At 44.7% G+C, this 17500-nt stretch overlaps 2 protein-coding genes across 4 annotated transcripts in view; one reads left to right on the forward strand and one right to left on the reverse strand.

Moving 5' to 3' along the window:
• LOC143301881 (uncharacterized) overlaps positions 1 to 682 on the forward strand; it is a 13814-nt gene extending 13132 nt beyond the window's left edge. For both annotated transcript variants that reach the window (XM_076616302.1, XM_076616303.1), the window contains exon 6: positions 1 to 682. This exon is cut by the window's left edge and continues 1316 nt beyond it. The gene's annotated coding sequence lies outside the window, so the exon portion shown is untranslated.
• Positions 683 to 4625: 3943 nt separating this feature from the next.
• The window catches only part of LOC143302108 (uncharacterized), a 36661-nt gene continuing 23786 nt past the window's right edge, over positions 4626 to 17500 (reverse strand). For both annotated transcript variants that reach the window (XM_076616641.1, XM_076616639.1), the window contains exons 3-6: positions 15265 to 15466; positions 14195 to 14337; positions 9529 to 10993; positions 4626 to 9076 (exon numbers count right to left, since the gene is read on the reverse strand). In XM_076616641.1, the coding sequence (XP_076472756.1) occupies positions 8695 to 9076; positions 9529 to 10993; positions 14195 to 14337; positions 15265 to 15466 (2192 nt within the window). In that variant the 3' untranslated portion in view covers positions 4626 to 8694. The remainder of the gene's footprint in view (positions 9077 to 9528; positions 10994 to 14194; positions 14338 to 15264; positions 15467 to 17500) is intronic.

Genomic DNA, 17500 nt, shown 5'->3' on the forward strand with positions numbered 1-17500 from the left:
GACCGTTTTTGTTTATCTACCCCGCCATGTAGGCAGCCATACTCCGTTTTCGGGGGTGTGCATGCTGGGTATGGTCTTGTTTCCATGACTGACCGAACGCTAACATGGATTACAGGATCTTTAACGTGCGTATTTGATCTTCTGCGTGCGTATACACACGAAGCGGGTTCAGGCACTAGCAGGTCTGCACAAATGTTGACCTGGGAGATCGGAAAAACACAATACAATACAATACAATACAATACAATACAATACAATACTATACAATACCATACCATAACAGAACATAATATAACATACCATACCACACCATGTCAAACCATCCAATGCAATACAATAGGTTATAGGCACAGTTTCAATTTCGAGGAGGCCTTTAAAAACGTGCGGACTAAACCCATATACGCTACACCATTATCTACTTTTTGGAGAAATGCGAGTTGCAGGTTCAGTTTTCAGTTTCAGGCGTCAAAGCGTGAGGACTGATCCATATGCGCTACAAAACATCTGCTTTAAAGCAATGCAGGCTACAGCTTGTACATTTTCGGTTTCAGTTTCAAATAGGTATGACAGCGTGCGGACTAAGCCATATGCGCTAGAACACATCTGCTTTATTTTTTTTTTTTTTAAGGAAGTAGATGCCGAATGTATGCATAGACCCAAAGTTCTGGTCACGTCTTGAGTAGAAAAGGCGGGGGGGGGGGGGGGGGGGGGGGGGGGGGGGGGGGGGGGTGGGGGGGGGGGGCGGTGGACATGATGATTTCAACGTTCAAGTCTATTATTCAGGAAGTATTTTCTTTAATATTGTTATGTGTGTGTGTTCAATTTCATTTAATGTCTATCCACTTTAAGTGATTTTAGACATGGAAAAAAAAAAGAAAAAAGAAAAAAAAGGGGGGAGGCGGGGTAGGGGGGGGGGGGATCAGACAAGTGATAATTCCAAAATTTCTTGACACTCCCTGCCCACCTCTCGCCCCTGCCCCCCTGCCCCCTTAAAAAAAGAAAGAACTTATAACAACAATCCAACTGGACTATGTGACAGTGATTTGAAAAAAAAAATCGAACAATAAAAGTGAGAGTCCAAGATTTCTTTCATTGGGAAAGATGCTAGTACAGGTATGTGACATTTTATCATATCGCAAGTAAAATAATACATGATCACTGTGTGTGTGTGTGTGTGTGTGTGTGTGTGTGTGTGTGTGTGTGTGTGTGTGATTACGCCTTTAAGAAGACATAATGTATGCACTCATCAAAAAGCGTTCGTATGACCGAGGATAATAAAAGAACAAAAATATGTATTCAGTATTCATAGTAAATGACTAAAGTGAAGAGGTGGAGTACTTATCAGCGCATTTCTTGATCCATACTAATTGAAGAAGAAGAATGCGTACAGGAAAAAAAATACGTGTGGCTACTCGCTCTAATGGACAGCTGGAAATTTTAACTCACTCAGTACGGCCAGTCCTCTCTTCTCCTCTACACAGACCCCTCGGATGTCCAGTGGGTGTCTGAATGACCCAACCTTTAGCTTCCGTCGTCAGAATTGTGGTATTCTTTGTCAACATTCACCTCTTCAGTATAAGAGCCTTCCGCTTGCAATATTTTGATGATGGTAACTGGGGTGAAACGCTGTTAACGTCGTCTCTTTCGCCGTTCGTATGGAGAGAGTTAAACAAAATTCAAACCCAAAAAACATAACTTTTCCAGCGTCTCTCCATGTATTCATTTATCAATACGAATTATAACTTCTTCTTCTTTTTTTACAATTCTTTTGTCATCAACAATCAGAATTAAAACTTTCAGTGGTAGTTACGTGAATGATAATCATAATTATTCATGGGACACTTTACCAACTGTTGGAATGTTTGCTCGACAATTTGTGCGGGTTTTTTTGGGAGGGTGGGGCGAGAGGTGGGGCGTCGGGGGTGGGGGGGGGGGAGGGGGATTTTATTGTTGTTTTTTTGTGGGTTTTGTTGTTGTTGTTTTGCCATTGGTTGAATAAAATTCTATCAATAATTGATCGTTTATTGTATCCATTGAATTTGATGTATGTATGTGGTTGTTTTGCCATTGGTTGAATAAAATTCTATCAACAACTGATCGTTTATTGTATCCATTGAATTTAATGTATGTATGTCAATGTCTCGTATACTTGTTGTGAGGCTCAGATCATGTTCCAGCATAAATAGATGTTCCATTTCGTATGTTGAAACTGTTGAAATAAGCGTTGACCTGGCCCAGAACACACAGCTGAGCTATGGCCTGCTTGTCTTGTCTTGTCTTGTCTTGTCTTCTTGCCTTGCCTTGCTTTGTCTTGTATTCTCTTGTCTTGCTTTACTTTGCCTTGCTTTGTCTTGCCTGGCCTTGCCTGGTCTTGCCTTGTCTTGTCTTGCCTTGTCTTGTCTTCTCTTGCCTTGCCTTGCCTTGCCTTGCCTTGCCTTGCCTTGTCTTGTCTTTTCTTGTCTTGCTTTACTTTGCCTTGCTTTGCCTTGCCTTGCCTTGCCTTGCCTTGCCTTGCCTTGCCTTGCCTTGCCTTGCCTTGCCTTGCTTTGTCTAGCCTTGTCTTGTCTTCACATGTCTTGTTTTACTTTGCCTGGCCTGGCCTTGCCTGACCTTGCCTTATCTTGCCTTGCCTTGCCTTGCCTTGTCTTGTCTTCTCTTGCCTTGCCTGGCCTTGTCTTGCCTTGCCTGGCCTTGCCTTATCTTGCCTTGCCTTGACTTGCCTGGCCTTGCCTTATCTTGCCTGGCCTTGTCTTGCCTTGCCTTGCCTTGCCTTGCCTTGCCTTGCCTTGCCTTGCCTTGTCTTTTCTTGTCTTGCTTTACTTTGCCTTGCTTTGCCTTGCCTTGTCTTGTCTTGCCTTGCCTTGCCTTATCTTGCCTTGCCTTGCCTTGCCTTGCCTTGCTTTGTCTTGCCTTGTCTTGTCTTGTCTTGTTTTACTTTGCCTTGCCTTGTCTTGCCTGGCCCTGCCTTATCTTGCCTGGCCCTGCCTTATCTTGCCTGGCCTTGCCTTATCTTGCCTTGCCTTGCCTTGTCTTGCCTGGCCTGGCCTTGCCTTATCTTGCCTTGCCTTGACTTGCCTACCTTGCCTTATCTTGCCTGGCCTTGTCTTGCCTTGCCTGGCCTGGCCTTATCTTGCCTTGCCTGGCCTTGCCTTATCTTGCCTTGCCTTGCCTTGTCTTGCCTGGCCTGGCCTTGCCTTGCCTGGCCTTGTCTTGCCTTGCCTTTTCTTGTCTTGTCTTGTCTTATCGTCTCCTGTCTTGTAGCATAGCGTAGAGCACTGTACTGTATGTGTTGTACTGCATTGTATTGCATTGCATCGTATTGTGTTGTATTGTGTCATAATGTCTCCTCTTTCATTATCTGATCGTATCTCATCGCATCGCATGGCATTGTATTGTACTGTATTGTGCTGCCGTGTGTTACATAGTGTCGTATTGTGTGAATTTTGTTGTATCCTCTCGTCTCCGTACCACATTGTACCGTACTGTGTTGTATTGTCGTGTTATGTTTTGCATTGCATTGTGTTGTAGGCAAATTTGTTTTCATATTAAATTGTGTTTTGCCAGGCAAATTTAACTTTCTCCATGCTGTTGGTTCTTTTATTTGTATTTGTATTTCTTTTTATCGCAACAGATTTCTCTGTGTGTATTTCGGGCTGCTCTCCTCAGGGAGAGCGCGTCGCTACACTACAGCGTCACCCATTTTTTTGTATTTTTTCCTGCCTGTAGTTTTATTTGTTTTTCCTATCGAAGTGGATTTTTCTACAGAATTTTGCCAAGAACGACTGTTTTGTTGCCGTGGGTTATTTTACGTGCACTAAGTGCATGCTGCACACGGGACCTCGGATTGTCGTCTCATCCGACTTACTAGCGTCCAGACCACCACTCAAGGACTAGTGGAGGGGGAGAAACTATCGGCGGCTGAGCCGTGATTCGAACCAGCGCGTTCAGATTCTCTCGCTTCCTAAGCGGACGCGTTACCTCTAGGCCATCACTCCACTATAGGACCTCGATTTATCGTCGAGTCCAAAAGACTAGAAAACCAAGTCCAAAAGAGTAGAAACTTTAACTCACTCAGTACAGCCAGTCCTCTCTTCTCCTCTACACTGACCCCTTGGATGTCCAGTGGGTGTCTGAATGACCCAACCTTTAGCTTCCGTCGTCAGAATTGTGGTATTCTTTGTCAACATTCACCTCTTCAGTATAAGAGCCTTCCGCTTGCAATATTTTGATGATGGTAATTGGGGTGAAACGCTGTTAACGTCGTCTCTTTCGCCGTTCGTATGGAAAGAGTTAAAACGCTCTGGTATACCTGCTGTGAATGATGCAGCCAGTTTTTTTGTTTGATTGTTTCTTTGTTGGTTTTGTTGTTGTTGTTTGCTTGTTTGTTTGTTTTCTGTTGTTGTTTTGTTTGTTTTTTTTACTCTAGCTTGTGACAAACTCCGTTGTTCCTAAAAAGCATTCGCCAGATTAAGCGACAACAACAAGAACAGCAGCAGCAGCAGCAGCAGCAACAGCAACAACAACAACAACAACACACACACACACACACACACACACACACACACACACACACACACACACACACACACACACACACACACTTAATATCATGATTCAAGACAACGTGAGTTTTGAACAATTTTTTATTAAAATCAGTACAAAAATATATACAAGAATTCTGAACAAACCGATGTAAGAGAAAATAATGATATTACAAAAGAAAATCACGGTGAAAACACCGATGGAAACTGCAAAAATAAAACTGAAGATGTTTTAGGAACCGCCAATGTAAAAAAAAAAAGAAAAATAATGAAGTTTAATACAATTAAGAACATATCAATCAGTAATACTTTGTTAATCGTTGATTGAGGAGCGTCTTGTGTTAGTATATTACGGGGAAAAAAGCAACATTCAACTACTTTAAGCAATCTTTATTTTCAAAAGAAAGAAAACAATCCGAATTGTGACAAATCATGAAAAATTCATAGACTACACTGAAAGAAAATTCTGATGGAATCAATTAAGGCACATGACTGAATACCTCATTATAAAACTCGAAAGAAAACATAACGACTGATCATGCATGCACTTAAAGTTAATGGAAATAAGCATTTTTGTGGGGTTTAAACCTCACAGTGAGTAACATTGTTAATGCGTTAAAGGTAAGATTCAGATTGGAAAAATAATTCTGTCAGCATTTCTTGGGAAGTGTTAGTTTGACCCTTGACCCGTTGTGGTCGATTTTGATGTTGCTTTTGCATCCAAGTTTTGAAAATAACAAATAAACGATCTGTTAAAACAAGCTTAAGAAATGAAAAAAAAAATTAATAGTAATGGTATTTATATAACGCTGAATCTTGTGCAGAGACAAATCAAAGCGCTTTCGTACCAGTCATTCACACGCATACATAACTCTAAAACTGGAGAAAACTAAAGACAAGGAAGGGCAGGCAAGGGAGGCTATTTTGGGAAGAGGTGGGTTTTAAGGCCAGACTTGAAAGAGCTGAGTGTGGAGACTTGACGAAGCGAAAGAGGAAGTTCATTCCAATCGTAAGGTCCAGAGACAGAGAAAGAACGGCGGCCAACAGTCGAGTGTTTGAATCTGGGTATGCGTGAACAGAGTGGATCCGAAATATACAACGTAAAGTGCTTAGTATTCTAAAGCAACATAATTTCAGGGCAAAAACGAAACTACGAGTCATTCAAACACAAATAGTAAAAAAACAACAACAAAAAACAGACTTCTGCGCTAGCGCTAAGATGGTGACAAAAGCAAAAAACATATAAGCAGCTTCATTCAAGAACATGTACAAGCATTCACGCATAATCTGCTAAACCAGTCAGAGAAAACAAAAAGAGGTGGAAGGAGAGCGAGAAAAGGGACAAACAGAAGGAGAAGAAGGAGAGGAGCAAGAAGGAGAACAAGAAGAAGAAGAACAACAACAACAGGTGTCATTGGTCACTAGCCATCAGTTGGTGTCATGGAGCATTAAACAAAAAAATTCTCCTCCTCCACGAAAAAGAAGAAGAAGACGAAGAAGAAGAAGAAGAAGACGAAGAAACAAGAACAAGAAGAACAACAAGAACAACAACAAGAACAAGAAGGAGGAGGAGGAGGAGGAGAAGAACAACAAGAACAAGAAGAGGAAGAAGAAGGAGGAGGAGGAGGAGAAGAAGAAGAAGAACAACAACAACAACAACAAGAACAACAAGACCCTTAGTGAAGAAAACGGAGGACACCGGAGACAGATATACAGAGTGGAGTCGGGAGGAGGGTGTGGGGTGGGGGAGGGGGGTGGTCTTTTGATGATGTTGTTGTTTTTTAATGTCACAAAATAAACAAACATGGAAGGAGTAGGCGCGTTAAACATTTTTTTTTTTTAATCAAAGATGGACGTTGGGTCTGTGACATGAAAATGAAAGAAGAAACTGCATGAAAGAAATACCTTCACTTCACTTCACTTCACACGTGATACACAATTGAGCTTACGAAATACAAAGCTGAATACATCATGTAAATAATTGCAAAACGCGTGTGCGTGCACACACACACACACACACACACACACACACACACACACAACCACACACAGACACACACACACACTAAAACACACACACACTAAAACACACACGAGCACATTACATTTGTTAGTTATTCAATTACACATAAGATACTCAACAAACATAAACAAATTACCAGTTACATACGGGAGCATCAGCAGGTTCTAGTTCAGGTCTAGAGTTCTCATCATTCTTTAACCCTTAGGCAGCTGCTGACAAGTACGTCTGTCAGTGGAGGACTGTCACTTTGCTGAGGTAAGACAGAGCTTACAGCTCAGGATGTCAGTGAGAAACTGCCACCTCATTGAGGTAAGACAGAGCTTACAGGTCAGGATGTCAGTGAAAGGCTGTCACCTCACTGAGGTAAGACAGAGCTTACAGCTCAGGATGTCAGTGAGAAACTGCCACCTCATTGAGGTAAGACAGAGCTTACAGGTCAGGATCTCAGTGAAGGGCTGTCACTTTGCTGAGGTAAGACAGAGCTTACAGGTACGGATGTCAGTGCGAAACTGCCACCTCACTGAGGTAAGACAGAGCTTACAGGTCTGGATGTCAGTGAAGGACTGTCACTTTGCTGAGGTAAGACAGAGCTTACAGCTCAGGATGTCAGTGAAGGACTGTCACTTTGCTGAGGTAAGACAGAGCTTACAGCTCAGGATGTCAGTGAAGGACTGTCACTTTGCTGAGGTAAGACAGAGCTTACAGCTCAGGATGTCAATGAAGGACTGTCACTTCACAGAGATCAGACAGAGCTTACAGTTCAGGATGTCAGTGAAGGGCTGTCACCTCACTGAGGTAAGACAGAGCTTACAGGTCAGGATGTCAGTGAGAAACTGCCACCTCACTGAGGTAAGACAGAGCTTACAGGTCACCATTCTGTATCTGCAAATCTTCCTCCTGGATTATTGCATTTACTTTTGTTAATTAAGCAAAACCAAGTACACCACATGAAAGAACACAGAAAGCTGTAAATGCACCCTCAATTTCATGCCGCTGTGATCTCAGATCACCACGCTTCAGCAGTTAAGGATTTTTTAAAATCGCACTCAGCACACTTTGCACATCATTAGTTTTAAAAAAAACAACTTTACAAATTACCTCCTTAACTTCGGCTGGGACCACTGCCATTTATTTAAAAGCAGAATGTTTATTTTGCAACACAGATTTTGGAGTTACATACCTTTTTTAAGCAAACACCTTTTTAAAAAAAAAAAATAGTAATCAGCATACTTGTTTACATTTCACACACATACACACAAAGGAAACTCGCCTCCAGTTATCAACATATAACACTTTTTCGCAGATATGCAACTCACGTGGAGCGCCATTTCGCCTTGCCAGTTTCACTGTATACAATTTCCATCAGTGTCAGCAAAGAATACATTAACCCCAGTGACCTGTTTTGACACCATGCCAACAGACCAATCAAAATGCCGTTTTCATCAGATAAACTGCATGCGTCCTGTATTCAAAACATCGTCAGCTCGAGCTTCTTCCTATCAACTCTTTGCGTGCAATGTAATCCTCTTACCTCGCGCGCAAAACGTGATGATTATGTAAATGATGTGCTCGCATACCCTTGACCTTGACCTTGCTCGGGCGAATGTTGTTTATCAGAAACGACTCATCTCTCCTCAGTTACCACGACGAAACTATCTGCCGATAGTTGTGCTCAGTAAAAGCGATTCACTTACATGATGGGATGTTTGTCAGTATGTTTATTTATTTCCGAATCCTAAGAGCATGTTATTATTCTTGTTGTTGCTGCTGCTGTTGTTATTGTTGCTGCTGCTGTCGCTGTTGTTGTTGCTGCTACAGTTTCTTTTCTTTCGTTCTTTTTATTATTATTATTGTTGGTGTTGCTCTTACTTCTATTATTATGATTGGTGTTGTTGTTGTTCCTTCTGCTGTTAATGTTGTTGTTGTTGCTGCTGCTGTTGTTATTGTTGTTGTTGCTACTACTGTTTCTCTTTTTCTCTTTTTTTTCTTTTTTTATTGTTGATGCTGCTCTTGCTTCTATTTTTATGGTGGTTGTTATTCTTCTTTTTGCTGTTATTATGTAGCTACAGCTGCTGCTGTTGCTGTTTTCGCTCTATATTGCTTCTCCCCTCCACCTTTTTCTTTATTTGTTTACACATCAGTGTGTGTGTCCTCCACGGAGATGCCTCCAGTCGGGTCGATGTGCACGTGAATCTCGGCCATCAGTCCTCCGCCGTTGTCCACAGATTTCGGGGGCTGCTCCTCGGCCTTTGGCGGGTCAAGGTCGTCGGCGGGGTCCTTGGAGTTGTTGCCGCTGCTTGGTTCTGAGTCGCGGTCGTCTGAAGAGCTGGAGCTGGTGTCATCGTCGTCGTCCTTCTTCCCCTCCTTCTCTTTCTCCTCGTCGATGATGGGGGTGGAGGTGGCTGGGGCGAAGACGTTGTCCTCCATGTTGGCGGTGTTTCCGGACATCACCGGAGCGTCTTCCGGTGCTTTGCTGGAGCTCAGGCGTCCAATCAAGAACGTGCTGACAAAGCTGTTGAAGAGAGGCAACCAATCGTTGAAGTGAAAACGAAACAAACAAACAAACAACAACAAAAAAACCAAAAAAAAACAACCAAACAAACAAACAAATCAGCGGGGTTGGGGGATATTAATATGAATATTTGGATCAATGAAAACGGTTTTGCTGGGTGTCATAGTAGGAGAGTATAGCGGAACAGACGCGCGCTCACACACACACACACACACACACACGTGCACGCATGCAAATACGGTACACATGAACACACTTTACTTTAAAAACGAAAAATGGAAGGAAGAAAAAGAAAGAAACATGAACAGGGGAAGCAAGAGAAGGGAAGAAAGAACGAAAAGAAAAAGAAAGAAAGAACATACATTTTTGAGAAATTCCGAAAAGAACCCCCCCCCACCCCCCCCCCCCACACACACACCACCTCCTCCCAACCACCCCCACACCCCCCTCACCTCTCAGGCTCCTTCTTCTCAGGTTCCCCTTCCTCCGCCTTCTCCACTTCCGCCGGCGCCGCCGCCGCTCCTTCCTTGGGTTCCTCCCCGTCCTCCTTCTCCTTCTTCTTCTCCTCCTCCTCCAGGTCCACAGAGGTGATGAACTCTCCGTTGAGCCCCGTGGCGGAGCTGAGAGGGGCCAGAGGCTTGTGCGGTCGTTCACCGAGAAGGATGACATTGCCCTCGCCGCTCCCTTCCGCCACGGGCTCCGCCTTGACCCCCTCCTCCTTGTGGCCCCGGGTGAAGAAGAACACCTTGCGGTTCTTGCAGTACCTGGGCAGCAGGAAGAACAGCAGCAGCGCCAGCAGCAGCAGGAAGATTACAGCAAGGGCCAGGCAGAAGGCCACTAACCCGTACCTCCCGAAGTCCGTCTCCCCGTCACCCGCTCCCGCAGACTTGCCGATGGCCCCTGGGGAGTCGGTGGTGGTGGTGGTGGTGATGGTGGTGGTGGTGGAGGTGTCGTCCGAGGATCCCCCTGAAGACTTTGAACCGGATCCCACGACAGACCCTGACCCAGATCCTGATGTGGAGCTTGTGGATGTGCTGCTCGAAGAACTTGGAGAGGAGGAGGAGGGAGTTGAAGACGACTCAGCCCTTGGAGAGGAGGAGGACTTGGGAGTTGAAGACGACTCAATCCCCCCTCCTCCTCCTCCAGAGCTAGGCTTAGGGGTTGTACGCGACTTGCTCCCTGCATCTGGTGACGGGGTTGGGGTCGAGAAGTCGTTCAGCATGCCAGAGGTTGTGGGTGGATCCTCCGTCAGGCTGCTGTCTTCTGTGGAGACTCCATCAAGCATTGCGTCCGCCTGACTCTGGTTAAACCAGGGCGTCGACTGGCTGTCGTTCTGGGGAGCAAGAGGTACGTCGATGGCCACGGTGATGTCAGAACCGTTCACGGGGGGACTCGAACTGAAATCTCCGCCGCTCGCAGTAGTTTCGTTCCAAGTGGGTTCGTTAGACGCGTTGAACATCGGCGGCATAGCGGTGTTGTCAGGACCTTGTGTAGCTGTCCCGTTGAAAGCGTCATCATCAGCTTTCATCGTGAAGGTATCGGAGGGATCAGGTGGTGGTGCTGGTGGTGGTGCGCCCCCGGCATCAGCCTCTCTCCGCACTCTCTCCCTTCTCCCCGCTTTCCGGGCCTCACTCTTGACGACATCACCCTCCTCCTCCTCCTCATCGTCCGCCTTGTTGACGACCACCAGTTCTGGGCTCTTGGGTGCAGTTTCTTCCTCGTCCAAGTGATGCACGTCACCCTCAAGGTTCAGCACGTGGCGGATGACTGTGGGCGCTCTGACCAATCCGAGGCCTTCCTGGCTGTTACGTGCTCCCGAAGCTTCCCGAACGGGTCGGATGTGGCCGAACTCGGGCTCGGGTTCCACATAGATGTCGCCTCGTCTGGGTCCGTCGTCCGGGCGTGGTTTGGGGTCTTCTGCAATTCAGAGCGGACTGGTTTAAATGAAACAATATTTTGTTTGAAAATATTGATACACACAGTGTGTGATCCAATTTCGTCTGATTTTCGTGGCGGTTCTCCGGTTATCTTTAGCGAGAACCGCGTGCACATGCGCTTCTTCATTTCCCTTTTTTCTTTTTCTCTTTTTTTTTTCCAGGTCGCCGAAAGGCTAAAATTTCGTTGTAGAAAACGCTGTTCTGACGAAAGGATTTTGAACATTTTCGGTGACTATTTTTCCAAGTTAACATGCTATATTTCGTTTTAATTTTCAAACCCATTATTTGATTTAGTCTTCTATGTTTAATCTGAGCGTGTTTCTTGTCATATGTCTGCCAGTACGTATTCGAACTGATCCATTCATAAACTCTGCCGAAAAGTTGTTCGAATAAAGGCAGCACAAACTCAGAGAAGCCAGTTACGGTAGTGGGCTGCCCATGACGTCATATGACCTACTTCTCGCTTCGCGACCGACGAAAAGTCCACCACGAAAGCCGGCTGCACACCTTTCCCACTTGTCACAGCAATGAGTGGTAGCTTAGTGGGTAACACGTCCGCTTAGGAAGCGAGTGAATCTGAGGTGAGCGTACAGGTTGGAATCGAACACTTGTCAGAGCTTTCTTCTCATCCACCAGACCTATCAAGTGGTGATCTGCATGTTAGTCATTAAAGTGGAGATCCCACTTTGTCTATTTCCCAGTTCGCCCATGCAAATAGTTAGTTAGTGAGTTAGTGAGTGAGTAAGTTAGTTGTTGTTGTTGTTGTTGTTGTTGTTGTTGTTGTTGTGTGTGTGTGTGTGTGTGTGTGTGTGTGTGTGTTAGAAACAAGCAAAATATCACTATATATATATATAGAGAGAGAGAGAGAGAGAGAGATCAATTTGTGTGTGTGTGTGTGTGTGTGTGTGTGTGTGTGTTTGAGAGAGATAGAGAACAAGACGAAGAGAATGAGAGAGAGACACAGAGAGAGGGGCAGAGAGAAACAGAGACAAAGAGAATGAGAAAGACAGAGGGAGAAAGGGACAGAGAGACAAAAAGAATGAGAGACAGAGAGGGAAAGAGAGAGAAGCAGAATGAGAGACAGAGACAGAGAAATGCTGAATAGGCAAAACGGGAACGGCGGGGTAGGCGAAATGGCACAAAGATTCAAACTCTCGACAGTCGCTGACTGACGGCTGCTGTCTGGGCGCTCATCATTCGTTTCCTGTGCCATTCAGTCAGGTTTCAGTCACATACACACTCATGCAGACATGTAACATTCATTCATTCATTCATTCATTCATTCTCACCTTCAACGTCACTCATCGTTCGTTTCCTGTGACATTCAATCAGATTTCACAGTCACGCACACATACACACTCATGCAGACGTGTGTGGTGCCGTTAACTCTCTCCATACGAACGGCGAAAGAGAAGACGTTAACAGCGTTTCACCCCAATTACCATCATCAAAATATTGCAAGCGGAAGGCTCTTATACTGAAGAGGTGAATGCTGACAAAGAATACCACAATTCTGACGACGGAAGCTGAAGGTTGGGTCATTCAGACACCCACTGGACATCCGATGGGTCTGTGTAGAGGAGAAGAGAGGACTGGCCGTACTGAGTGAGTTAACCTCGAACATTGCCGTTATCCACGAAAAAACCAAACCAAAAAAAAAAAACCGTTGAACTGCACGAATCGTATGTCTAATTGATCAGGAATCAATGGAGAACTGACCGACAGGTCTTTTTTTTGTTATCAAAGCTAATATAAACGCGACGAAACAGAGCGAAGTAATTCTGAATTTAAATACCAAAACCTCAGTCGAGACTTCCAAAAGAAAATGAGCACTCCCCAGCTGGCACCGCGTATGTGTGTAATTATTATTATTCATATTTATTTATCTAATTCAATCACTTATATCAGCATTATTGTTATTGATACTATCATTCATATAATCATTTATATATATATATATATATATATATATATATATATATATATATATAATATTCCATTTACCTATTTTTGTTAGTATTTCTGTTTTTATTTATCGTTTCAATCTATGAAATAATGAACTGATTCATCAATTAATTGTTTGTGTATCTTATTCTACTTCTTTTTTTCTTTTTTTTTCTTCTTCTTTTTTTTATCTTCTTGTATTTTCCCTCAGGGCCTGAGCTGGTCTGAACTTTCATGCCTGAGTGCACACAGAACGCCTAAATTTACTTTACACTGATCTTCTCTTGAATAGATCTCGCCGCTCCACAAGACCTTGAACTGGAATGTTTTAGAACGAGTGCTGACGACAAAGACTATCTATTGCATCGGCACTTTACGTCACTCGGCTGAGAGTTGAGCGGGGATCCGTGAGTATTTCTGTCTGCAAGTTAAGATAACAGCAGTGTCGGGAGGATAACGGCCCCACAGACGCGCGGCACTCCTTCATTCATTCATGTTCTTGTTGTTTATAGTCCAGCCGACCGCACAGGGCCATAAATATCCGGACTGTCACAGCATATTCAGCCGCGTCAACACAAAACTGTCACATTTACACACACACACACACGCACACACACAAAAACCATTAAGTCAGACCCACAAATACAGTTCTTGACACAATGCCCCAACCATTTAGCTCCTTATGGCAAATAAGACTCCCATGCTGAGGTCGCCAGCCATTCCGCTTAATTCACCATCCCCAGATTACGAAACAATTTTTTTTTTTTTTTTTTTTTTTTAGGAGTAAAACAATATTTCAAAGCCAAACAATAAAAGCATAAAAAGGGCCATAATTAGGGTCAGATAACACTGCAGAATGGGCATCTAGTGCCCATACCACTGTTTACATCTCACTACCTGATCGCCTGAGCAAAACAGCACAAATAGTACATCATAGACTGCGGAAAAGAGAGAGAGAGAGAGAGAAAAAAAAAGTGTCAATGCTTGCTTGAAAAAAGGGTCATGGACCAGGATGGCAGAAAAAAACGGAGACAACTGTGAAGAAAGAAGAAAGAAATTTCTAACACAGAATTTCCAGAAGTGGGGGATGGTATCTATTAATACTGAAAGACCCCCCCCCCCCCCACGCCCCCCACGCCCACGCCCCCGCCCTCACCCCAACCCGGGCATCCCCACGGGGGGGGGGGGGGGCGTTGGGGGTGGGGGGGGGGATTCATTCTCCTTCATTCTCTCTCACCTTCCACCTGCAGACTTGCGGTGTAACGTAGGCGTTGGCCCTCGTGCTGGACCTCACAGGTATAGACCCCAGAGTCCTGGGGCAAGGCGGAGCGTACTAACAGACGGCTGATCATCCACCGGTTGTAGCTGACCGTGTGGATTCTGCACACACACACACACACACACACACACACACACACACACACACGTACACATTCTTCTTGTTCATATACATCCATAAGGGAACATTTTTTTAAAGATATTCAAAATTCGAATAACACAGGAAATATTCCCAGTTCGATAACTTCTTTTTTTTTTCTCAAGACCTGACTAAGCGCGTTGGGTTACGCTGCTGGTCAGGCATCTGCTTGGCAAATGTGGTGTAGCGTATATGGATTTGACCGAACGCAGTGACACCTCCTTGAGCTACTGATACTGATGCTGATGCTAACAGATGATGAATAATTATATACAAACAAGGTTAGGAAAATTTGTTTATGAATGCTGTTCGAAATTATTGCGTTAATTGATTAATTAATTGTGTGTTTTTCATTCATTTGCTTACATTTGGACTTGTGTCTTAAAAACCTTAAGGTTTCATGATAATATATTCTATTCTATTCTATCTATTCTATTCTATTCTCACACACTGACAAGGTTGTGGGTGTGGTGTGGTGTGGTGTGGTGTGGTGTGGTGTGTGGTGTTGTAGCTCACCGTGTGGACCCTGCACACACACACACACACACACACACACACACACATCTACACACGCGCGCGCGCACGCACACACACACACACACACACATACAATCCTACGCACCACCCCCCACACCTCCCCCCCTCACACCCCTCCCCACACACTAACCAACAGATCCACCACCACCACCACCCCCGCCCATCCCCCCCCCCCACCCCCGATCCCCCCAACACACACACACCAAAAACACACACATCCACACACACATAACCACACACACAACCAGACAACCACACACCCATACTCCTACACACACACACACACACACACACACACTTCCCTCACCCAATCCACACCCACACACACCACACGCACGCACGCACGCACGCACCTGTTGTGTCCAAAGGTGGGCACCGGGTTGTCGTGCTGGTCCTTCCAGACCAGCTGACCACGTGACAGGGGACCCAGGCAGGAGGCGTCACAGACAAAGCTGACGTCTTCGCGGGACCGCGTACTGATGACGCCAATTTCCGGCGTCATCCTCAGAACACAGGACTCGTCTCTCCTGCGTCCACGTGGTGTGCTCTCGGCACCTTGATGGTAAGGACGTACATGATGATGATGATGATGATGGTATGGATACTTATATAGCGCCTATCCTCGGTCGGAGACCAAGTTCCAGGCTTTTTACAAACACGGGATACTTATATAGCGCCTATCCTTTGGTAGGAGACCAAGCTCCAAGCTTTTTACAAACACGGGATACTTATATAGCGCCTATCCTCCAAGCTCCAAGCGCTTTACAAACACGGGATACTAATACAGCGCCTATCCTTTGGTAGGAGACCAAGCTCCAAGCTTTTTACAAACACGGGATACTTATATAGCGCCTATCCTCCAAGCTCCAAGCGCTTTACAAACACGGGATACTAATACAGCGCCTATCCTTTGGTAGGAGACCAAGCTCCAAGCTTTTTACAAACACGGGATACTTATTTAGCGCCTATCCTCCAAGCTCCAAGCGCTTTACAAACACGGGATACTAATACAGCGCCTATCCTTTTGTAGGAGACCAAGCTCCAAGCTTTTTACAAACACGGGATACTTATATAGCGCCTATCCTCCAAGCTCCAAGCGCTTTACAAACACGGGATACTAATACAGCGCCTATCCTTTTGTAGGAGACCAAGCTCTAAGCTTTTTACAAACACGGGATACTTATATAGCGCCTATCCTCCAAGCTCCAAGCGCTTTACAAACACGGGATACTAATACAGCGCCTATCCTTTTGTAGGAGACCAAGCTCTAAGCTTTTTACAAACACGGGATACTTATATAAACGCCTATCCTTTGGTCGGAGACCAAGCTCCAAGCGCTTTACAAACACGGGATACTTATACAGCGCCTATCCTCGGTCGGAGACCAAGCTCTAAGCTTTTTACAAACACGGCATACTTATATAAACGCCTATCCTCGGTCGAAGACCAAGCTCTAAGCTTTTTACAAACACGGGATTCTTATACAGCGCCTATCCTCCAAGCTCCAAGCGCTTTACAAACACGGGATACTTATATAGCGCCTATCCTCCAAGCTCCAAGCGCTTTACAAGCACGGGACTCTTATACAGCGCCTATCCTCGGTCGAAGACCAAGCTCTAAGAGCTTTAAAATCACAGGAGTCATTTGCACAACTGGCTGCTTACCTACCTGGGGTAGAGCCGACTGACGGCTGTCTCTGAAAATGGGCGCTCATCATTCGTTTCCTGTGTCACTCGATGAAGTTTCAGTCACGCACACATATACTCTTACAGACTTTTAACATTTTTCGGGTTTTTTTGTTTGTTTGTTTGTTTGTTTGTTGTTGTTTTATTTACCCCGCCAAGTAGACAGCCATACTCCGTTTTCGGGGTTATGCATGCTGGGTATGTTCTTGTTTCCATAACCAACCGAACGCTGACATGGATTACAAGATATTTAACGTGCGTATTTGATCTTCTGCGAGCGTATACACACGAAGGGCGTTCAGGCACTAAGCAGGTGTGCTGCACATAAATATGTTGACCTGGGAGATCGGGAAAAACCTTCACCCTTTACACACCTGGCGCCGGCCGTGACGGGGGATTCGAACCCGGGACGCTCAGATTGAGAGTCCAACGCCTTAACCACTCGGCCCGTCAAGTAATAGCTTCAAGGAGATGTCACTGTGTTCGGACAACCGAATCCAAATACGCTTCAACTCATCTGCTAGGTAGAAGCCTGCCCCACAGCACAGCACCCCCAACACGCTAATGAGGCCTTGAGCTCGTGCATATATATATAGAGAGAGAGACAGACAGACAGACAGAGAGCTAAAGATATATATATATATATACACACACATATATATAATTTTATATGGAGAAACGAAATGGAATGAAATGAAACGAAATTTTATTTCACCAGGGTAATGACATAAGCAAGTGCACATACTTTTTTTTTCCCACCCAGCCCTGGACATAAAAAAACCCTCAAACAAGCAGAGAGAGAGAGAGAGAGCTAAAAATATATATACATATATATATATATATATATAGAGAGAGAGAGAGAGAGAGAGATGGATATAGAAAGATATATATATATATATATATA

Source organism: Babylonia areolata, chromosome 28 (genome assembly GCF_041734735.1).
Source record: "Babylonia areolata isolate BAREFJ2019XMU chromosome 28, ASM4173473v1, whole genome shotgun sequence".
NCBI classification, from domain to species: domain Eukaryota; kingdom Metazoa; phylum Mollusca; class Gastropoda; order Neogastropoda; family Buccinidae; genus Babylonia; species Babylonia areolata.